General features: G+C 38.1%; 2 protein-coding genes across 13 annotated transcripts in view; both read left to right on the top strand.

The window, feature by feature from the left end:
• Positions 1-24471, top strand: part of CRB1 (crumbs cell polarity complex component 1) — a 281528-nt gene that overhangs the window by 151017 nt on the left and 106040 nt on the right. For all 12 annotated transcript variants that reach the window (XR_008624762.2, XM_063598016.1, XM_055110116.3 and 9 more), the window contains one exon: positions 4605-4787. Coding sequence is in view for 11 of the 12 variants with exons in the window: in XM_063598016.1 (XP_063454086.1) it covers positions 4605-4787 (183 nt within the window). In the remaining variant the exon portion in view is untranslated. The remainder of the gene's footprint in view (positions 1-4604; positions 4788-24471) is intronic.
• Positions 11459-14015, top strand: LOC117976651 (small ribosomal subunit protein bS21m-like). The gene is given in 1 exon segment (XM_034943170.3): positions 11459-14015. A coding segment is annotated over 1 exon segment (264 nt). The 5' UTR covers positions 11459-11596; the 3' UTR covers positions 11861-14015.

Raw genomic sequence — 24471 nt, 5'->3', positions numbered from 1 at the left:
TCTATTTATATACATGGTTAAAGAAAGCAGCAAATAAAATCCCCACAGGGCCTCAGTGGTGTGGACAGGACTGGCAAGACTATAAATCAGAACCTTCCTAATGTTCACGATTGGAATGAGATAATGCATGAGCCAGAAAAGCAAAAAAAAGGATTTATGATGATTCTAAATTACTCCCTAACCTGGCTTATGTGTGTCTCGAGTCTTAGAATGAGAAGAAAATTGAAAATAGTCCAGCCTTTCTTCAATAAGTCCATTGTGGCACAACAAATACCAGTTAATAAAAACTTATTGTAAAAACTATTAATGTATTTGAAGAATCTTAAGTATGAAATAATAATATTCAAAAGGTAGACATTCAAGTTTAAGAGACTCTGAATGATCTTTGTTGGGGGGGTCACTACAAAGGATTGTTGGGTCTTGATCTGACATGTTATTTTACTTTCCTTTTTTTTTTTTAACTTTTTGACTCTAAGTTTCTTCTTCAGATTGTTGAGAAAGGCCCCAAGGGTCTTTTTGTAAAAAATATATTATTACACTGTTGAGCTGCAGAATTTATGTTGTGGTTATGATTTAACATATGATCTCATTTAGGTGTTTATTAAAACTAATACAAAATCAGCAAACACATTACAATCTCATTATTTGCTTATTAATAGTCAATTCCCTGGTTTATGTGCTAAACTAGGATTATAATCTAAATTGTTATTTTCAATCTTTGAGTAGTACTAGTGATTGAAGGTCTACTGCTTACATATTGCTCAGTCCTGGAGTGGTAAATAAAATGAACACAGTCTCTGTTTTGTGAAGCACACAGCCTGCTGAGGGAGGAAACCATATACACAAATCAATATATATTTAAAATTACAATGAGAGCAATGAAAGAAAAGAATTGGGTGGCATGAGAGAAAATAAGGGGATCTTATTTATATCTGCCCATGATGGAAAGTTATTCTGAGAAAGCAATACAAGATAACTGTATTGCTGAAAACTGAGTAAGTCTGAAAACTGAGTAAGAGTTAGCCAGGAAAACACTTGAAGGAGAGTTTTCTAGAAGAGAGAAAAACATCACGAAGGCTGTGGGAATGCAGGGAGTTTTTACAGTTATGTTAAGGATGTTGAATTCCTTTCTATGTGAAAGGGGAAGTTGTTGAATGATTTTAAAGTAAAGACATACTATGATTTAGTTTACAAGTTTTATAATTCTCAACTGTAAATTGTTTCCAAAACATTTCTCAGCAGAGTTAAATGATATTGCAAAGGGCCTTAGGCGACTGTGAAGTTGAATTGTGTTTCTTTAAAAATATGAGGTGGCTCACGCCTGTAATCCTAGCACTTTGGGAGGCCGAGGCGCGTGGATCACCTAAGGTCAGGAGCTCGAGACTAGACTGGCCAACATGGTGAAACTTCGTCTCTACTAAACATGCAAAAATTAGCCGGGCATGGTGGCACACGCCTGTAATCCCAGCTACTTGGGAGGCTGAGGCAGGAGAATCACTTGAACCCAGCAGACGGAGGCTGCAGTCAGCCAAGATCACACCAATGCCCTGCACCCTGGGCTACAGAGTGAGACTCCGTCTCAAAAATATATAAATAAATAAATAAAAAATAAAAAAAACTTTATACATTTCTTTTACCATGTTACAAAACATTTGATGCTATCCTATTGACCATCAGTGTTCTATGTGCATCCTACTAAATTTACATTTTGGGGCTAGCAGTATACATAGTATATAAATACTCTTACAAATCAATATGGAAAACAGCCTAATGAAAAAAACATGAAAAAATATGAAATGGTTAAAAAAAAAAAAAAAAAAAAAAAACCCCAAAATGTTCAGCTCAATATTAACCGGGGAAAACGTAAACCAAAGTAACAGTGAGATACTATATTTTATCCAACCAGCTGGTAAAATTTATATATTTGGTGATAGCAAACGTTGGCAAACGTTTTGAGCCACATTCACAATCATCCACTGCTGGTAATGTGCAAATGGTACACAACTAGAGATGTTTGGCAGCTTTTATTAAAATTAAAAATGTACATTACTTATGACCCACAAATTCAATCTCTAGGCATAAACTGTAGGGTTAAACTCAAAACGCTTACACAGACAGCCATGTATAATTGTGTCCGAAATCGGTGGGTTGTTGGTCTGATTGACTCTTCAAGAATGAAGCCACGGACCCTCGCAGTGAGTGTTACAGTTCTTAAAGATGGGGTGTCCGAAGTCTGTTCTTTCTGATGTTCGGACGTGTTCAGAGTTTCTTCCTTCTGGTGGGTTCGTGGTCTTGCTGGCTTCAAGAGTGAAGCCCAGACCTTTGCAGTGAGTGTTACAACTCTTAAGATGGGACGTCTGGCCGCGTCTGGAGTTGTTCGTTCCTCCCGTCCAGAGTTGTTTATTCCTCCTGGAGGGTTCGTGGTCTTGTCGGTCTCAGGAGTGAAGCTGCAGACCTTCATGGCGAGTGCTACAGCTCATAAAGTCAGTGTGGACCCAAACAGTGGGCAACAGCAAGAGTTATTGCAACAAGCAAAAGCACAAAGCCTCCACAGTGCACAACGTGACCTCAGCAGGTTGCCACTGCTGGCTCCAGCAGCCTGCTTTTATTCCCTTATCTGGCCCCCCCCACCCACATCCTGCTGATTGGTCCATTTTACAGCGAGCCGATTGGTCTGTTTTACAGAGAGCTGATTGGTCCATTTTGACAGAGCACTGATTGGTGCATTTTCAAACCTCGAGCTAGACACAGAGTGCTGATTGGTGTATTTACAATCCCTTAGCCATAAAGATTCTCCAAGTCCCACTAGATTAGCTAGATACAGAGTGCCGATTGGTGCATCCACAAACCTTGGGCTAGACACAGGGTGCTGATTGATGTGTTTACAAACCTTAAGCTAGACACAGAGTGCTGGTTGGTGTATTTACAATCCCTTAGCTAGACATAAATATTCTTCAAGTCCCCACCAGATTAGCTAGATACGGAGTGCCCATTGGGCATCCACAAACCTTGAGCTAGACACAGGGTGCTGATTGGTGCATCCACAATCCCTTAGCTAGACATAAAGGTCAAATCCCTACTAAACTCAGGAGCCCAGCTGGCTTCAGCTACTGGATCCCATGCAGGGGCCGCAGGTGGAGCTGCCCACCAGTCCCGCGCAGTGCGCTGGCACTACTCAGCCCTTGGGCGGTTGATGGGACCCGGCACCGCGGAGCAGGGGGTGGCACTCATCCTGGAAGCTGGGGCTGCTCAGGAGCCCTGGGGGATTGTGGGGGGCTCAGGCATGGCGGGCTGCAGGTTCCGAGCCCTGCCCTGAGGGGAGGCAGCTGAGGCCTGGTGAGAATTCCAGTGCAGCACTGGTGTGCCGGCACTGCTGGGGGCTCCTGCGTACCCTCCGCAGCTGCTGGCCTGGATGCTAAGCCCCTCAGTGCCGTGGGCAGCGGCGCCGGCCGGCCGCTCTGAGTTTTGGGCCGGCAAGCCCACGCCCACCCAGAACTCACGCAGCCCCGCAAGCGCCCGTGCAGCCTCGGTTCCCACACGCATCTGTCCCTCCACACCTCCCCACAGTCTGAGGGAGCCGACTCCATTCTCAGCCAGCCCAGAGAGGGGCTCCCACAATGCAATGGCGGGCTGAAGGGCTCCTCAAGCGTGGCCAGAGTGGGTGCCCAGGCCGAGGAGGCGGCCAGAGCGAGCGAGGGCTGCGAGGGCTGCCAGCACACTGTCACCTCTCATAATGATATTAATTGCAACATTGCAATAGCAAAAATGTACATAAAACAAAGGTTAAACTGTAAGACAATGGTTAAGGCATGGCACATCTATATTCTGAAATACTTGGCAGTGGTTAAAAATTGTGAGTTAGATCTATATTACTAACATGGCTAGACTGTGCAAGGGAGTGAATAAAGCAAGTTGCTAAAGAATGCAGATAATACAGTTCCAGTTATGTTAAAACAGTCACATACACTAGAACTGTATGTATTTCTTACAGTTGCTCGTATTTATAAAAGCAAAGAAAAAGTTCAAGTAGAGAACTTTCATTGATATTTAATGTTTTAATTATCTATGAAGTGACAAATCATGTTTTACTGTTCTTATTCCTGGTCCTAATAAAATAATCCAGCTAAGTCCATGCAAATTTAAAACAACCTCTTATTCTGTTTCATTGAATGTTATGAAATAAGGATTTACCTTTACTTTGAGTTTTAAGAGAATTTAGTTTGGTTTTGTGGATATTTGCTGACTTCTCAGCTATTGAAATATTTTTAAATACAAATTCACAAATGAGTATTTGAAAAATTGGAGCCTTTCATTAAAATGTTCACGTTAAATCCAGGTTATACTGACATCTAATTTTATTTCAAGTCTTATTAATCAAATTTTTCTTTAAAATTTTTTGGTCAAAATTATTTAAGTGATTTTACTGATACTAGTACTTGTTTCCACTAAGCCTCCTCTTACCAGATTCCCCTTACCAGCTCCTTGAGGGCAGGCACATCAACTTGTTAAATCAATGCCAGTATAGCAGTCAACCTCCTTTTAGGCAAATGCGCTACAATTCAACACCTTTGACTTAGCAGCTTCTCTGAATTTTCATCATGCAGGATACACAGGTGCCCAGTGTGAGATCGACATCAATGAATGCAATAGTAACCCCTGCCAGTCCAATGGGGAATGTGTGGAGCTGTCCTCAGAGAAACAATATGGACGCATCACTGGACTGCCTTCTTCTTTCAGCTACCATGAAGCCTCAGGTTATGTCTGTATCTGTCAGCCTGGATTCACAGGTGAGGCCAAGGAGATGGGATATGACTTGACTTTCTGGTATTTTATGGCAGACCATGGCTTTAACCAAATGGTGTATTAGCAGGAAGAGCTGTACTGTGTAAACTCTGCTGCTGTGGTGCAAAGGGTCCCCCTTGTGGGCATGAAAAGTATCTTGTTTCACATTTCAGAATTCCTCAAATCACGAGAGAAATATTAAAAAGAGGGATAAAGGAGGAATGAAAGGGATGACATTTTTATATGTTATACTGGGAACTGGAGTGCATCTCAAGTTCTTTACGTTACACACAGAAAATGTTGAAATTTTTATGCTATCAAATTTGATAATGATGTTAAATTTTATGTTATTCAAATTTGCTAGAAAAGTTATTGTACTTGTATTTACGCTGGGAAAAATGACCTAGTCTCAAGTAATCTTCCTCAACGATTCTGTAGCTAAAGTCATTCCACATATCAAATTTAAATTACTCTTTTTTTTTCACAACTTGCTTACCTAAAACCCAGAGGAAATTTGCATGTATGTGATCCAATGAACAGTTTTGTATTGTCTGCTTTCTGTTCTGAAAATTTTCAGAATTATTGAGGCATTCCCCAATTCATTAATGGCTAGCAATTTACCTACAATTGCATTGATATCACTGAGAAAACCAATTACAATCTAGATCTCTATCATATTTCTTTCTCAATAGATTAAGTGATGCCTCTGGAAAATATTATCAGTTGTTGTTGAGGATTTCTGAGAAAAGTAAATGAGAAATAAGAAAAGAAGGGGGTGTCTATTTACACTTAGGATTCTCTTTCAATGTTTCAGTTTTGAAGTTTAATGATCTTTGATTTGTGGCAGTGTTTGCTGCAAGGTCGATAAAAAAAAAATGTTTATTTCCTTATTCACTGACCTTTCAAGGAGAACATACAGGAAAAAAATTCCCCAGGTGTCAATATCAGGAAAGTGGTATTTTCCCTGAACAACTTCTATCATGCATGCTTTCCACCCTAGTTTAAAAAATGCATCCAAATAAATCTTGATGTGACTCAACTGATTAAATGCATGAAATAAATCTTATAATATATCATATTTCCCAATTATGTAAGCTGCTAGAAATAAATATGAGATCTGCAAACATACAGGTCTTTCTGAAATATATTTGTGTATTTACCTCACCTCTGGGGATATTTAAATTTCCTGTTTCTGTTTCTTACTATTGCCTCTTTTCAAAAATTTGTTTCTAAATTATTTGATTTTGGTCTAGTGTATGCATTTTCGCCAGCTACTTTATATTTTTCTTGGAATAAGGTGAAGGCATTATAAATAATTTTTTAAATATTGGTTTTAGGGTCATAAAGCGGTGATTCTGTGAAAGTCAAAGGACATTGCTAATATTACCTCATCAAATAAAAGGAAATGGGTGACCCCTTGAATCTGCAGATCTAAAAGGAGAGACAGTAGAATGTTCCAGAAAAGTGTTGGGCTTGATTTCTGAAGAGCTGCCAGGAATGACTATATGAGTTAAGATGTCCTTGGCTGCCCCAAATCTCTGTGGCTTAATGCAATGGTTTATGTTTCACTCATGTGAATTCCAAAACTGGGTTCCCATCATCAGTTGTCCTACAAATGGCAATTCAGGGTCACAGGCTCCTCTATGTTTTTCCCCCGCTTCAAAATGTTACTTCCAAATTTGCTGTGCTCTTCTGAAGCAAGCTACTGGAGAAGGAAAGAAAATGGAGCGTGACACCTGCAGATTTTATGGGCCAACCACTACAAGTAATTAATATCTCTTTTACCCACATATTATTGGTCAAATGTAATCATGTAACTACATTTAATTGCAGAAAAGACGAGAAAATCTAGTCTTTCTGTGTACCTAAAATAAAGAGAAAATAAGTTTTGCAAACAGATAACCAATTTGACACAATAGCTAAAACTGGTACACTGGGGATACGAACCTAGATCTTCTGATTCTAAGTTTATCCTCCTGCCTACTATGTCACATATTTTTATGTCTACACGTTTTTCTATATTTTGTTTTTAAATAACTTTTTAAATGATAATAGTATATTTATGTGCAGTTTTAAGAAATACAGGGAGGCCCATGTATGCTTTACCTAATTTTCCCAATAGTACCATGTTGCAAAACTATAGTTCAGTTATCAGACTTGCATATTGACATTGACAAAGTCCACATCCAGAACAATTATCATCACAAGGATTCCACCTCTCTCCTTCCCTGCCTCCTCACCCCTTATCCCTGGCAAATACTAATCTGTTCTGCACTTGTATAATTTTGTCATTCCAAGAATGTTATATAAATGGAATCGTGCAATATGTAAAGTTTTAGAATAGGAGTTTTTTTTTTTCCACTCAGCATCATTCTTTGGAGATTTATTGAGGTTGTGTGTATCAGTAGTTTGTTCCTTTTCATTGCTAAGTAAAATTCGATGGTATGTATATATCAAAGGTTTTTTAACCATTCAGCCATTGAAGGGCATCTAGATTGTTTCAGTTTTCAGCTATTAATTCATAACAGCCGCTGAATAAAGCTGCTAGAAACATTGTTGTACAGGCTTTTGTGTGAATATAAATATTCACTTCTCTAAGATAAATGCCCAGGAGTAAAATTGCTGGTTCCTATGAGTTTCAGGTTTAGTTTTCTAAGAAACTGTCAAACTGTTTTCCAGTATGTCTGTACCATTTTGCATTCCCACCAGCAATGTACGAGTGATCCAATTTCTTTGCATTCTCACCAGCATTTAATGTTATCACTGTTTTTTTTAATAGTCATGTTGATAGGTATGCAGTGATATATCACTGTGGTTTTAATTTGCATTTACCTAATGCCTAGTGATGTTGAACATCTTATATGTGCTTGTTTGACATCTGTTTGTCTTTTGCAGGAAAATGTCTCCCCATGTTTTTTGCCTATTTCCTAGTTGAGTTGTTTTTATTTTTTTAACTGTTGAGTAATTTTCCACATACAGACCCTGGGCGTTTTTTGTGAGGTTATACCTAAGTATTTCATTTTCTTTTGAGGGATAGTAAATAGTATTCTGTTTTTAATTCAGTTTCTACATATTCATTATTAGTGTTGGGAAAGGCAGTACTGTGCATGTGGCCTTTGAAACCCCTACTCAGCCACATAAGAATGGGCCTTGGGCCTAGAACACTTCCTTCCCAAGAGATAAAGCGTCCTCGCAGACCATGCTGGAGTTATCACCTTGTGTGGGAATATCTTTCCCTGTTTCAGACTCAATATGTACTCCCTTGTTCTGCTTAAACATATGTATCATATGGCACCTAGCCAGCCCCACTGCTATAACTTTCTTCTGCGGGGAGGGCAAAAGGTTCTTCTGCTGCAGCATGAAATGGTTGCATGCTGCCAACTGCCCCGCATCTGCTGCAAGGAGGCCCTGCTGTTTATGGGGACTGCTTATGGGGTCACTACATAGCTGACCTTGCTCTGTCTCTTCTCTATGTGAGTAAAGCATTGTTCCATCTAGTACTTGACTGTGTTGTGTTTTCCTTGGTGACTCCAATACCAAAATGCAGTGGCCAAACGTGTCCAGACTTTTACTCCTGGTAATAAGCAACAGATGCCACTTGCTAAAGAGCTAGAACATAAAAATATGATTGTTTCTTGGTTGTTGATTGTGTATAGTGAGACTTTGTTTAACTCACCTATGAGATCTAGGAATTTTCTTTTTGTAGATTCCAGGGCATTGTCTGCATGGACAATTATGCCATCTGCAAAGAGGACTGGTGTTATTTCTTCCTTTACAATACACATGCTGTTTATTTTACTGTGTTGAGTACGAGTTGTGAGAGCAGACGTCTTGCTTCATTCACCATTTTAGAGGGAAAGCATTCAGTCTTTTACCATTAGCTATGAATTTTTATAGATGCTCTTTTTCAAGTTGAAGTAGTTCCTCTCTACTCCTAACTTGCTAAGAGTTTTTAACCATAAATGGGTATTGCATTTGGTCAGATGCATTTTCTGCAATTGATTTATCATGTAAGTTTCTTATTTAGCCTATTGATGTGGTAGATTGCAGTGGTTCATTTTCAAATATTGAACCAGACTTGCACATCTGAAATAAATCCCACTTGGTGTATTTTTTTTCAGTTTGCTAATATTTTATGACTTTTTTGCTTCTAAGTTCATGAAAGTTATTGGTCTATAGTTTTCTTTCTCTCTCTCTTTTTTTTTTTTTGTACTGTCTTTGTCTGGTTTTATGATCAAGGTAGTATTGACCTCATAAAATAAGTTGGAAAATGTTTCTTAATTTTCTATTTTCTGGAAGAGAGTATGTAAAATTGATGTTAATTATTCTTTAAATATGTAGTAGACATATTCAGGGAAATCAGCTGATCCTGGAGATTCCATTTTCTGGATCTTTTGAATTGCAAATTTAATTTCAGTATTGTTATAAGACTATCAAGAATACTTATTTTCGGCAATTTGTGGATTTCAAGGGATTGGTCCTTTTTTTTCTAAAAATTGTGTATTTTGCTGTCGTTGGATGGAGTATTTCTATATATGTCAATTAGATCATGTTGGATGATTGTAGTGATCGGATCTTCTATATTGCTGATTTTTCTGTTGAACTTCTGAGCATAATGTTGCTCATAATATTGCCTTATTACTCTTTTAATGGCTACAGAATCTGTAATGATTTCTCTGTTTTATTCCTAATTTTGACTATTTATATCTTTTCTCCCCTTTTATGTCCACCTTTTTACAGGTTTATCAATTTTACTGATTTTTTTTTAAAAAAATAGCTTTTGGTTTCCTTTATTTTCTCTGTTTTCCTATTTGCAATTTTATTGATTTCTGTTCTTTTTTATATCCTTATTTCTGTTTGCTTTGGGTTTATTTTCTGTTTTTTAAATTTATTTATGTTTTTCTAGCTTCTTGAGGTAGGAAGTTTTATTACTGATTTAAGACCTTTTCTTTTTTCTAATATGTAAGCATTATAAATTTAACTCTCAATAGTGCTTTAGTAGCTGCATCCCACATATTTTGATATGCCATACTTCCATCTTAATACTGTTCTGTGTATTTTTAAAATTCCTTTTTGACATCCTTTTTGACCTATGGATTATTTAGAAATAAGAATTGAATTGTTTAATTTCTGTTTAGAAATTTTTCTCTTGTCTTTCTGTTATTGATTTTCAGTTTGATGCCATTATGATTAGAGAACACATTCTGTATAATTTCAAATAATTCAAATTATTTCAAATTTGTTGGGGTTTGTTTTTTGGCACAGGATACAATCTATCTTGGTAAATGTTCCATGGTTGCCTGAATAAAAATTAAAAAACAACATGTGTTCTGCTATTGTTTAGAGGCGATTTCTATGTATGTCAATTAAATCCCATTGACTGATGGTGTTGTTCACATTTTGTATATCCTTACTGATACAGAATAGCACTGTCTAGCAGTCCATTACTTGTTTAGAGGAGAGGTGTTAAAGTCCCCACCTATAATTATGGATTTGTCTCTTTCTTCTTTCAGTTCTATCAATTTTTCTTCACGTATTTTGAGGCTCTGTTGTTTGATATATACACATTTAGGGTCATTATGTCTTCCTGGTGTGCTGATCCTTTTATCATTAGGCAATGATTTTTTTTCTCATATTCTTTTCTTGCTTTGAAATCTAGTTCATTTGATATTGTTATAGCCATTCCTGCCTTTAAAAAAATTATATTTACACAGCATATATTTTTCCACCCTTATATTTCCAACCCATTTATGTCATTAAATTTGAAATGGTTTTCTTGTAAACAGCATATCAAACAGCAAATTGTTGGGTCATGCTTTTTTAATTCATCTTGCCAATTTCTGCCTTTTAATTGATGTATTTAGACCATTTATGTTTAAGTAATTATTAATATTGTAGGGCTTAGCTCTATGATTTTATTATGTGTTTTCTGTTTGATTCCTTTCTTTCTCTTTACTTCCTATGAATTAGTTGACTATTTTTAGGATTTCATCTTGATTTCTGTATAGTGTTTTTAAATATATTGCTCTGTGTAATTTTCATAGTGATTGCTCTGGGTATGACTGATCACAGCCTATTGGTTTCAGTATTTTACCACTTCAAGTGAAGTGTAGGAATTTCACTTCTATTTAGGTTTTTTTTTTTTCGCCTTCTTCACTTTAAAATATCCTTGTTTTGAGGATCAGATGGTGTTATAATTTTTATTTTAATCATTACATATAATTTTAAAAACTCATGAAAAGAAGGATACTCCATTGTGTTTACTCATGTGTCTATTCTCCATTGTTTGTCCTCTCCACCTTAGGCCTGAAGAGTCTTTCTTTTTTAAAAAAATCATTTTATTTAGGTTTACAGAGCTTTCTTTAGCCATTCTATGAGGGTAGGTATGCTAGTGACAATTTCTTTTGGTTTTCCTTTGAGAATGTGTTTATTGCACATTCATTCCTGATAAGTAGTTTTATTCAATGTGGAATTCATGGTTGACAGTTCTTTTCTCATGGAACTTGAAAAATTCTACACAACTTTTTTTTCTGCACCCCATGGTTTCAAATGAGAAATCTGCTATCATTGTAAAGTGGTGCTGGGTGCAGGGTTTGGGGGAAGGAAGGCCGGCTCGGCAGGAAGGCAGGTTTGCAGGCTTTTGCTCCCTTTTCCAAAGACCAACAAAGAGAACTTTCCCAGCTCCCAACCCAAGCCCTTTTGGAACTGTGTGTGGTTGTTGGCATCCTGTGGTGCCTCCTTGCCATCCCTGTCCTTTCCATGCCTGGCAACGGGTCTTTGTGGCTCTGCAGAATGGAGATTTAAACCTAAGTTCATGGCAAAACATCTGAAGTTCATCACCAGGACTGTGATGGTATAGGAAAGGAACGTGGAAGGTGCATAGAGGACCCTAAACAGAATCCTCACTACGGATGGGCTCACTGAGGACATTAAGTTTCAGCGGTATTATGAGAAGCCATGCGGCCGGCGACAGAGGGAAAGCTATGAAAAGTGCCGGCGGATCTACAGTATGGAAATGGCTCACAAGATCAACTTCTTGATGCGAAAGAATCAGGCAGATCCGTGGGTGGGCTGCTGAGGCTTGTGGATGGGACATCCAGTATGAAACCCTCATCCAGTTTTGTCTCCATCTCTTTTTTTTTATACAATCCCATTTCCTATTACAGTTCTGCAATAAACTCAGTAAACTCAAAATAAACTCAATATGTTTGCAAAAAAGAAAAAGAAAAGTGGCGTTGCCCTATAGGTAATAGATTATTTCTATCTAACTGCTTTCAGTATTTTTTCTTTGTCTATTTTTCAGCAATTTATTTGTAATATGACTTGGTGTTAACTTATTTGGGTTTATCCTATTTGAGATAGTCTCACCTTTTAAAATCAGTAGATTTATGTCTTTTGGCAAATTTGGGGGCTTGTCAGCCAATTTTTCTTTGCATATTCTTTCAGATCCTTTTTTTCCCCCCACTTCTGGGACTCTAATCATACAAATATTGGGTCTTTTGCTATGCTTCCAGAGGTTTCTGAGGCTCTGTTTTTATTTTTGTTTCAGTCTATTTTCTGCCTTTTGCTCAGAATGAGCAAATTCTTTTGATCTGTACTCAAGTTCATTGATTCTATTCTTTTTTGTCTCCCATCTAGTATTGAGCCCATTCAGGGAGTTACTTCATCTATTGTTTTTTACAAGTCTATAATTTCCATTTTGTTCTTTTAAGCAACATATGTTTTTGCTGATACTTCTGTTTTTTCTTCATCTCAGGAGAATTTGTAATTGCTTTTTAAATCATTTTTATGCTGGTTGTTTTAAAATTCTTGTTAGATAATTCCAATATCTGATTTATCTCTGGGTTGACATCATTTCATTTTATTTTCTCATTCAAGTTATGGTTTTACTGATCCTTGTGATGACATGATTTTGAATTGTATGCTGGACATTTTAGATATTAAGTTAGGAGACTCCATGTCTTCTTTGAATTTTTGAATTTAGCAGACAATCACCTTTTTAGGTTTTAAGAACAGGTCCTGGCCTACTTATGTGGACCGTGGGTCCAATGATCAGTTTATTTTCTGATTCTTTGCTGTGTTGTTTTGACCTCCTTGGCTTACCTTGTGCCACTGGGCCTCCCAGGATCTCTACTGATGATCCCTGAGTGGTCAGAAGGTGTTTCCTTAGGTGAGAATGTTCCATGTCCTTCTGAGAAATGGGAGTCTTTGATTTATGGAGATGAAGAGGCTCCTTTAGTGGGTGTTGTGGTGAGCTTCTCCCTGTCTCTGGGGGTAGAGAGCATTTCCTAGGCTGAATACCTGTTGTGGCATAATCCCCTTTACTGATCCCCCACTCACAGGGTATCTCTTGATGGAAATGGGGAGTCTCACAACTGCTAAGGAAGGAAAACACTTCACATAACAGGCCATTGTGGTAGCATAAGTCCTTTTGCCATGGCCCCCTTGCCATATGATGCCTCTGGGGAGGGGAGGAGAGGGGAGGCTCAGCAACAGAGGAGGTGAGCTCTTTCTCTGGCTGCTCTTTTTTCTTTTCTTTCTTTTCTTTTTTTCTCCTTCTCCTTCTCCTCCTTCTCCTTCTCCTTCTTCTTCTTCTTTTTTTTTTTTTTTTTTTTTATCAGTAGGGCTTTGTTTAATTCTCTTTGCCCATTCTTCCAGGCTCGCCTTGTGTTGTAGGTGGGACTCTCGTTCAATCTGGGGAAGGAAAGAGCCAACCTCGGCCACCTTCTCTTGTTTCTGTTGCTGACCGGGGATCAGCAAACACCAGGACGGAGGCACCTCCTTGTGTTTTGCTGGAGGTTATAAAAAGCCCTGATGCTTTGCTGTTAGTCCTGGGGCGTCTAACCAGTTCACCTTCCTCTTCCACCTTTCAGAGTTCTGTTTGGTTGTTACATGTAGTTTTTAGTCATGCTTAGTGGGGAGAAACAGGGAGAGACAAGTCTATGCTCTCTTGTCCAGTCTAAAAGTCCCTATGTAACATTTGTTAAAAACACTTGTGTTATAGTAGTATAAAGAAAAAAAATTTTTTTAATGGCTTCAGGTAGAAAAGCAAGTGTTAACTTTCTCTTTATCTTCCTGATGGTACCAAGAAGTTCAAAATATCATTTATTTTTATCAATGAGATTACTATATTTATAATTAATTATTAATAAATAACTTACTATTTCCCTTGCCTTTCTTCCATCCCGAATAGTTGGATATTCAACTTTATTTTTATTTGTTATACGTCCATTTTATATTCTGCAGATAGAAAACATACAGTTTACTTTTTTACACGCTATGTGTATTTATAGCTCTATTGGTTGTTAGATTAAAATAAAATTTCCATTATGTTGAAAAATGTATTTGTGCATAGTACATTTACTGACAGCTCCATTCAAAAGAACCTTTCCAAGTGTTAAATACAGGTATAAACTGTTCTTTTTTTGTATTATAATTAAGAATGTATTTATTACTCTTCACTACTTGTGTAATTACCTTCTATATTGAAAATATTTGCATATGTAACGTAATTTTTCTAACTTTTTATAATGTAAAAATGATATATACCAGAGTAGAAAATTAACTGACAGTCTCAGAATTATACTCAGGGAGTTAGAAATAGAGAGAGCATGAGACCATGGAAGATGACAAATGAAAACAGGAACTCAAGGAGGCAGAGAATCCTAGTGAGAGGAATCAAGACCCCCTGAAGGAGGATTAACTTTTATTCAAGGTTTCTTCTAGAATTTCCAGCAGGTAAAGCAAGTTACCATGGCCCAGAGAAACCAAAAGTCTCATTTGGTAAGGTAATTGAGAAAAATCTAAAGATCCATTTAGATATTTTAATGACTAGAATTGAACCATGCCTCTAGAGGCAGTAGTGGTTACTATTCTCTAATTCTCCAAAATCATTTCAAAAAAAAATTTGGCAAAATATGCTCATATCTTGTCATAACTATTTGTGACCATAGTTGCAACACTCAAATTAAAATGAGAATGGGACATTGCCACTTGATTTAAATGTCTGTGCATTTACTTAAACCTGCACATCCACATAATTTTAATGGTAAGCAAAATAAATTTTTAATTGGAGAAGGCCTGTAGTTGAATAACACTATTCAGTCCATTCCAAAGTCAGTAAATTATCTTTATTTTGTATGACCACCCTTGACCACTACCAGAAGGAATGTTGGCTGCTTCTTTGTATTCTGTTTGAGCTTTCCAGTCCGGGGCGCTGGGCTCAGTTCTGGGGATAAAATGATGAGAGTACATGGTCTCTTCCCAAGGGAAAATGAAAGAACAAGAGGAAAATGATGCACAAAGTATAAGACAATATGATAACTGGCACAGTGGAGCCATAAAAAGGCACCATTAGATAAATCAATAAAGAGGAACTTTTGTGCTGTTTATGCCAGATAGAAGTTAGTGGAAATTATAAGAACCCAAACAGCTTGATAAATTCACATTTTGAAGTACAAATCAACGTTACTACTGAAACTTTTACAAGGATCTCATGACCTGTGTGCTTACCCTTGAACCATCCTGTTCTAACCAGCCAAGTGAAATTGGAAACAATTGATATGTCTTTCACGTGAACATTTCATTTCTATTTATCAAACTATACTCATGATAATACCCTTAACAAGTTTCCAAACCATCTCATCCAAGTCCAATTTTCATTTCTAACTTTCCCTCACCAACTCCAATTAGCATGTACTCCAACTCAGAGGAACACCCTCCCTGGTCTCTGGAACGCTACATTGTTGCCTCTGAGGCTGGGATTTTATTCTACTTCACCCATCTGCTCTCTGTATGGAAAGAACTGAGTGCAGCAGGGGATCCTATGAAGTCCTGGCTTCAAACCTCGGGCAAAAATAGCGGGTTTCTTAACAATAAACACCCCGATGAGAGCCACCTGGCAAAGTGACTGCACACAGGGCTTTCGTTCTCAAGTTCATCCGCTTCAAGCACAATGTTGCTAAAAATGAAGCGTTCACTTTTCCTTAAAAATCAAATCCTGTCACTTTACCTAAATCCAACTAAAATAGCCATAGAGGGCCAAGCATATATCATTCAAAGCTTCATATAGTCATGAAGGAATTAGGCAATGGTACAGTCAATATCTCCTGCTGGAAGAGAAATTTTCAATAGAATTTTTTCATTTGCTGACTTCACATTTCAGGAGCATTGTTCCTAGAGATGCACTTTTTTTTCTTACTTACAATTTCATATTTGAGAATATAAATCCTAGGACTCTCAAACAGATATTTGATATGCATAAATAACTGTAACTCTAAAAGATGAAACTTTGCTTCTATCCTCGTTTACTTCATAAAACATCTTTTCAAGATTCATCTGATTCATTTACCTTTGCCTTTACCATGCATGTTAATTTCTATAAACAAAACTATTCATAGTGTGTATAACTATTTACGCTTGTACTCCTTTTGATTTTACTATGTTAGCTGCAATAACTAGGACAGGTATACCACGTTATACATACATTAATTTAAAAAATGATTTTTGTTGATTGCTTACTGCCTATTATTTAGAAAGATATTATAGCAAGGAGGAAAATTTAAAGGCTAATATTTGGAAGACCACATACAGACCAAAACAGAGGCAGATATGTTTGTAGACCCTATGACAGAGATAGATAACTATGGCATCAAGGGCCTTGGTTGCTGTCTCAGGTTAGCATTCCTCTGTTGACTTGTAATCACACAAGTAAGGGAAAAGCTCTCAAATGAATAATCAGCAGACAGGTGCCAACTCTTCAACTTAAGTATGCTGACCAATACGTATTAGAAAAAATTTCTGAAACTAAAGAACAAAGCCAGGAAATCCATCATTAAAGTCTTGAGGTGCTGTCCTGGCAACTTAGAAGACCTGAAAGGTAGATTTTCATACCAGCGTTCTATTTTGATGAGAGAGATGTGGGCCTCACCCATTTAAAAGAGCTTTCAGGAGAGTAATGTTTCCTGAGAATAGCCAAACGTTTGTTAGAGTAAGAAGCTGATGAAAATGTTCATTGGGGAGGTTGAGGATATTGGGAGTTGTCCTCACAGTAGACCATCCTGCGAGCTCTCATATGATGCGGTCTAGTGTGTGTTTACTACTCATGAGGATGCCCATCTTGACATCCCATGCTTTTTTTCTAACTACCCAAGATCCCAAAATGTTTTTTATTAAGCATGTTAATCATTAAGAACAATATTATTGACCTACACCTGACCTAATAAATGATTAATTATAGCTCTTTTCCCAATGTCTACTACTTAGTTTGTTGAGAGAGTCTGTCTTCTGATATTAACACAGAAGACCCTCAGAAACACCCCTCTCCTCCTGCATCCCCTCCCCAACCACCATGACATGCACATTCACCTAGAGCTTCACTTCAGTCCCAAGCAACCCAGTTGCGAGGGCAAGAAAAAGTATCCAAAACCTCTTCCTGAGACCAACCAAACCTCTTCATGAAGAATTACATATCCCTTTCTCAAAAGAGGTTTTATTATACCTGCCATTGGCAAAAAAACTACCCCCTTAGTCATTACTTAGGAAACAATTAATTTCTGAAGAAGCTATAATCAGCATTGATTACAACTTTCCCTAAAGTACATCAGGAACAATACCACTATGACTTACAAGTCTGCTTACCTCAGTCACCCACTGAAGTCCCAGCATCCCAGTTTATCATTTCTGGTCTTTATCCCAGAATGCTCTCTACATACCCTAATTTCATGCAATTTTCCACCCCATTCTGAACTTCTCTCTGTATGCTGAAGATTTAATAAGCCCAATTACCAATATCCTCAACTTTTTTTCTAAATGTTTCCTTCACCTGCTTGCTTAAGCTCAAATCATGCTATATTCTCAGGGTACCATTTCTTCTGCAATCTTCTTGAATGGTGGTTGTCTTTTATTCTTCTTCCAAATCTCATGTTTGACTAGTCCCAAAGGTAAGCTAAATGTCCTCATGTCATTGCTTCATCTAGGAAATTAGTCTTCCATCCTCATTCAGAATTTTGTATCCAGCGAAACTGAGCCTCATAAATGAAGGAAAGACACAATCTTTTTCAGACAAACAAACGCTGAGAGATTTCTCCACTTCCAAGCCAGGACTACAAGAACTGCTAAAAAGCAGCTCTAAATCTTGAAACAGAACTTCAAAATACACCAAAATAGAGCATTCTTAAAGCATAAATCTCACAGGACCCATAAAACAATAACACAATGAAAAAAAACCACAAGGTATTTATACTTTTGTTGACAGAAAATCAACAAAGAAACAATGGACTTAAACTATACCCTAAAACAAATGGACTTAGCAGATATTTACAGAACATTCTACCCAACAACTGCAGAATATACATTCTATTCATCAGCACATGGAACATTCTCCAAGATAGACCATATGATAGGCCACAAAACGAGTCTCGAGAAATTTTAAAAAGTAGAAATTGTATCAAGTACACTCTCAGACCACAGTGGAATAAAACAAAATCAACTCCAAAAGGAACTCTCAAAACCATGGAAATTAAATAACCTGCTCCTGAATGATCATTGGATCAACAATGAAATCAAGAAGGAAATTTAAAAATTCCTTGAACTGAATGATAATGGTGACATAACCTATCAAAGCCTCTGGGATACAGCAAAAGCAATGTTAAGAGGAAAGTTTATAACATTAAATGCCTACATCAAAAACCCACCTCATGTTGAAGTACATGTCTTTGAACTGCACTGCTCACTACCTCTTTTGGTTGCAACATTCTTCCTACCTCACGGTACCTTCTCCTCAGTCACTGATTACCTTAATATCTTACTCCTGTCATCATTTTGAGGATTTCAGCATCCGTGTAGACAACCGATACAAACCATTATCTCTGTTATTTGAAATCCTTATTTCCAATGACTGTGACTGCCATGCCACACACACTTCTGCCCACTTCTTTGGTCATAACTTAGGCCTTATTATCGCTGATAACCTTCCTAAAAACATCACTTTAAATCATTCTGTTTTATGACCAGAACCTCCAATTATTCCAGTTCATATACTTTAGAACTTTTTCCGTTGAGCCTAGTCTGTTGTCTTAACCACTTTTTTTCCAGTCATTGCCTCACTTACCTTCTGTCTCAGCTAAGGTTTCAAGGTCCAGCACTATAATTATTCCCTTGCATATACCTTCGGCTCACCTGATTCTTTCTCTCTTCATTGTACTTGCCTGACAAAGGTACAATTATGGTTAAATCAATCCTCTACCTTCTCCACACCTACAACCAATTTGAATGTGGTTGGAGAAAAACTCACAAGCCACACACTGAACTGTTGAGTGTCACTTTAAATTTATGGTGCCAAATCTCATGGGGCCTTTAGCACTAGATAACAATCCTTCTAGAGCTCTACTTCCCAAGATGAGCCTTTTTAAATCTTCTATTTCTTCAAACTTCCAATACCTCCTCCCTCATTGTTACCCTAAGTTGATCATCAAGTCTAATTTCATCAGGAAAATAGTATCTTCCTGCCACCAAAAGTGTTGTCAGTTCTAAGGTTTGATTTTTATCCTTTTTACAAGCTCATACGTTATCCTGTTCCTGTTTTGTGAATGCTGGCAAAAGACATAAAACTTTGTGTCAGGAAAAAATGCACAACCAGCAGCATGAGCCTCAGGTTTACATGAATTACCCTTGCACCCAACTCCCACAGGGTTGGTACTACATGGGCCCAGATGAGTACTGCACAGACAGATTTTTGTCGCAACTGATGAACATCAAGTTGGGGAATTCATCGCTTTTACGGTAAGCAGTAAGAAGCCTGCTCCTTGTCCCAGAGGGAGACATTACTTCATTCTTCAGAGATGCTTGCTGCAAAACCAACCCCAAGAAATGGGCAGGTAAAGATCAGTCAGGGCCTTGCATTCTTAGGATTCCCAGTAAGAAACTGCCAGGACACACAGGGCCCATGATGAGTTGCTTCTTCCAGCAATCCATCCCATGACCCCACTTGTTCTTGGCTGAACTCGAATTTTCATATGAATATGCCACTCCATGAGCCACCCTGCTTAATGTGACTGACAGAGACTGGGATTAAATCTGTTCAATTTGCCTCATGCAGCATTTAATTAAGGAGACTATCAAGAGGACTCTAAGCAATAAGATGAAATCAACCTGTAGTATACATTTCAACTCTACTCCCCAGGGCCCTGGACTCAGCCAATTGTACATAAGTCCCAGGGGCACCAATCATCATCTTAACTTTAGATAGCCAGAAAGTAGTCTAAAGCCAGTCAGTTATCCATTGTGACCCACGTAAGGGAGCTTAGATTGACATACTGATCTTTGATGTCATTACCAATAATGACAGGGGCAATAAACGAGCAACACTAACCCCCAAAGGAGAGACATTCCCCCACATACAAACATATAGCACAAAGGGACAGACTCTAGTTCAGAATTTCTGGTTAAAATTGATTTATACCTTTGTTACATTGGTTTGGTTAATTCAGTACAACAGAAGCATCGCTTGCAGCTCCCATTGCCATTTATGGCAACACTTAAGCTGCCTGAGTATTAGGAAAAGCATATGAATATGTGTTATTAAGATTGAGGTTGGGCACAGTGGTTCACACCTGAAATCTCAGTGCTTTGGGAGGCCAAGGCAGGAGGTTTGAGACCAGGTTAGGCAATATAGTGAGACTCTGTCTCTTTAAAAAAAAAAAAAAACTAATAAACAAAAAAACTGAAACAAAGTTGTGGGACCTATCTCTTTGTACGCATACAAGACTGAGGAGGAGGCAGTTCAGGAGCTTCCATTAGTGGTGTCAGCTATGGTGAAGTAGTTTAGGACCAGCCAAGTTTGCAAGACTTTTGGTGTTTTTATAACACTTGAACAGGGATGACAAATCCTGTAGTGAGCTTAGATTGTCAACTGCAGCTGCTCCTAGATTCAGCTAGACCATACAATTGTTTTGCCAGCCTGCATTGCTGAATCTAAGGAATAAGAAGCCTAAGTGCCTCTCTCCCCTGAACTGCCTGGGGTTTAAAGTGATCTGTGCTGGGGTGCTAGAATTGTTATTCTCCCTCCATGGCCATGAAACTAGGGTGTCCCAACCCAGTAGCTATAACTTTACCTCTTCTCCAATCATCTGCTCATACCAATACCTTTTGTCCAGAGAGGTCAGACATGAATAGGAATAGGTCACTTTAAAAAATATTTACTGAGATTCATTATATTTCCCACTTAGTCCAGTTAGGTTACTATAAGTAAATATACTAGTTGGTGAGTAGTATATTCAACCAGTGTTCATTGTCTTTATGATCTAAGACCATGTTAATTCAATAAAAGAATCCAGGTAGCTACATCAAGTTAAGTTTGAATCTCTTAGTCTCCCCTTTAGATGTGGCTGCCCTTCAAAGTGTGTACAAATCAGGCTGACATGAGGTTGTCACTAGGGGAAGAAAATACACTTCAGGTTCATAAATGGTCAAGGCATAATCATGAATTTTCAAAATAAGTTTACATAATTTTTCTACCCATCCATCTTGATCATTACCCAGGAGTTGGCCAACAGGAGACAAATCTTTCCTGCCCATGGCCATATTTAATGCTCAAACAGCCTTAATAAACTGTTTTAATAAAATCTGTGGGCCAGAAAGAGGCAAAGAAGGTAGATACAGAAAGGAGGGAGAGTCAGAAATCTTCAGGATTGGTTTCCAAAAAGTCTATTCCATATCTCAATGATGCCAGCAGCCTTATCAGAGAATGATAAGAGTGTGGAATGTCCATTGAATATGTTTACTACTGGCCCATTGCTAGGTGGCCTTTATGACAAAAATACACCACTGTCAGATTGTAGATGGTCTTGAAAGCTGAAAATAAGAATCAGATTATCAAACTGAAATAGCAGCAAAATAATCTAAAAATATGTCAATATTAGCAAGGCACCAATGGTAGTCCCAAGAGAGGGTCAGAGATCTGACACAGGCAATTTTCTAGAAGTGAGCAGGGAAAATGCTCCTTGTAATGTGTCCTCCTTTAGTGCAAAACAATCAGGCCAATTTTTGGCAGGAGTCTTCTTTGGTATGCAGTTTCTAGATTAGAAACATATAGTCCTTTGTTGTAGTTCGTGGTAGTGGATATGTTTTTTGGTAAGAGGATGGATCCAGATAATGATGGAAGCCATCTAGATAGATGCTGGGTAATCCATCTGATTCTAGTTGTTCTCATTAGGGGTTATAGCAACAGCCACCAGAAAACCATACTATCCCCCAGTTGGGAGTGCAAGGAATGGAGGATGATGGGGAGATTAGCCTATGGGAGTGGACGTGGGAAAAGGCTTGGTCCTTTCTCAGGGGCTGGTGACCAAGTGCCAGAGCTGCTTCCTATCCATGTATATCCTGATATCTGATGAGTGTCAGGGCCCATTGGACCCCTTTTTTCTTGCCCCCCCCCGCATGCCATTGTGCTCTGCCCTGTCAAAGGGTAGTCACCAAGCAAGAACAGCGCTACACCTGAGTAAGCTAGTAACTTGAGATCTCATATAACAATGTTATTTCTTCTTAAAGAAGTTGATGTTGTGGAATAGGGAGGGGGAGGAATCAGGGGTCATAGAGGGAGAGAGCAGCTCGACACCAGTAAACAAGGTTTTACATTCAATTTCACTTTCAATTCAATTTCTCTTGCTTGTGGCTCAATCAAATAAACTCATCATCATCAAATAAAATCATCATGTTTTTTTTCTAACTAAAGTTCTATATTGAATTGAAATGATGTCATTGTTGACTCCATTTATTTCATCTTTCAGTACTCCTTGACTCAGCAGTCACAGATACGTTGCCTTCTGGCTGGAGCCACAGGGCTTGCTGCCCTATTGTCATAATAATGTTTTTTCTCCTCCCACCTAGAGGAGAGCTAGAAACAACCAAGGCACCATATAAGGCTGCTTGTTTTAATCCCAATCTGATTGATGGGCAGGACCTTGGGGGTCTTTTGCTTCCCTCTTTCACCTACCATTTCAGTGGGAGTCCAGGGAACTCATCTTCTACATCTGAACCCATCCCAAAGGCTCTTAACATTTTTCTTCCAGAAAGACATGTCTCTTTCAGGATCTCATCTTTGTTGCCATAACTGTTGGGTCTGAGATTTAATTTTACCCTGTTTATAAAGGAGTGAGTTAGCCTGTTACTGTTTCATGGATGCTGGCAGAAGACACAAAACTCTTGGGTCAAAGACAAAGGACTATATTACTCACAGCACAGCAGACTGCATGAGTATCATGTTTATGTAGGTTTCTTTTGCATTCAAGTCTTACAGGGGTGATTTGCTAGATGGATGGTGTACCTGCAGTGGATTTGCATCACAGCTGAGGAACAATAGCTTGATAAATTATCTGTTTTCATAGCAGGCAGTAAGCCAATCTGTTTTTTGTCCCAACTTTGAACCTCATGTTTCAAAGTTGCTTGCTGCAAAAACCAATCCTGAGAGATGGCCTGGGTAGAATGGTAAGGATCTTGCATTCTTGGTACAACCAACAAGAATTGCAGTGATCCTCAGTGCCCATGGTATATGGACTCTCCCAACACCTACCTATCTATCTGTCACTCATTTACTTGCCGCCTCCCAATTCCTGCCTATGTTTGGACTACTTTTCCATTACAACATTCCCACCTGAAGTTTACTTATGCATGGCACCCTGTTCATTCTCTGTGATTCAGGATCTTTAGCAATTATTCTTTATACATCTTGCATCATTGATTTTCCACTCTATTCTAAATCATTCTAATTGGCTTGCCTATCTATCATCTGGAAAAAAAATGCTCCTTAGAATGCATACACCTCCTCAGATATCCTCTTCTGTATTCCACCCTCCTCTAAAGAGATGTGTATACTTACTCTCTACTTCTTCACTTCCCAGTAACCTCCCCATTAAGGCAGTTTTTGCTACTTCAGTGAAAACTTCCCTGTCAACAATTTCCATTTGCTAATCTAAAACTTAATTTTAAGTCCTTATCTTAACTGGCCTCTAGTTTACAGTTGTTCTCTCTGACCTGCTGGATATAATTTCTTTATTTAACATCTGCCCCCTTTTCTTCTTGTTCACTATCATTCTATTGCTAGCATATCCTCTATTTTCTAGACTCTAAATGCTGGAGTCCCCTAGGATTCAGTCCTTAAACATATTTTTTCACCCCTTGGAAAATCTCATGTAATCTCTTGACTTTAAATTTTAGATAGATGTTTACAACATCTAAATTTTTGTCTCCATCCCTAGCTCCTCTCTTGAACTTCCCTTAACTTTTGTATTTAGATAGCTAAAATGATTTTCAAACATAACATAACCCAGGCAAAACTTTTTATTTTTTTATCTTCATGAAACCCAAAAGAAAAAAATTAAGCTAAAGCAAACAAACAAAATAATCACAAAACAAAACAAAAATTCACAAAACGACAAAAACACTTCTTCCCCATCTCAGTAAGTGGTAACAGCATATTCACCCAGTTGGTCAGGCCATAAATTCAAAGCTGTATTTGATTTCTCTCTTTCTTTAATATCCCACATCTGATTCCTCCACACATTTTGTTGGCTTCTCCTTTAAGCTGTGTTTCAAGCACGATCATACTTCCCACCTCTACCATTTCTACTCTAGACCAAGCCACTGTCATGTCTCACCTCAACTACTGCAATAGCCTAATGTTTTGGTGTGCTT

Source organism: Pan paniscus, chromosome 1, assembly GCF_029289425.2.
Source record: "Pan paniscus chromosome 1, NHGRI_mPanPan1-v2.0_pri, whole genome shotgun sequence".
Lineage (NCBI taxonomy): Eukaryota > Metazoa > Chordata > Mammalia > Primates > Hominidae > Pan > Pan paniscus.
This window is presented reverse-complemented; position numbering and strand designations above follow the sequence as displayed.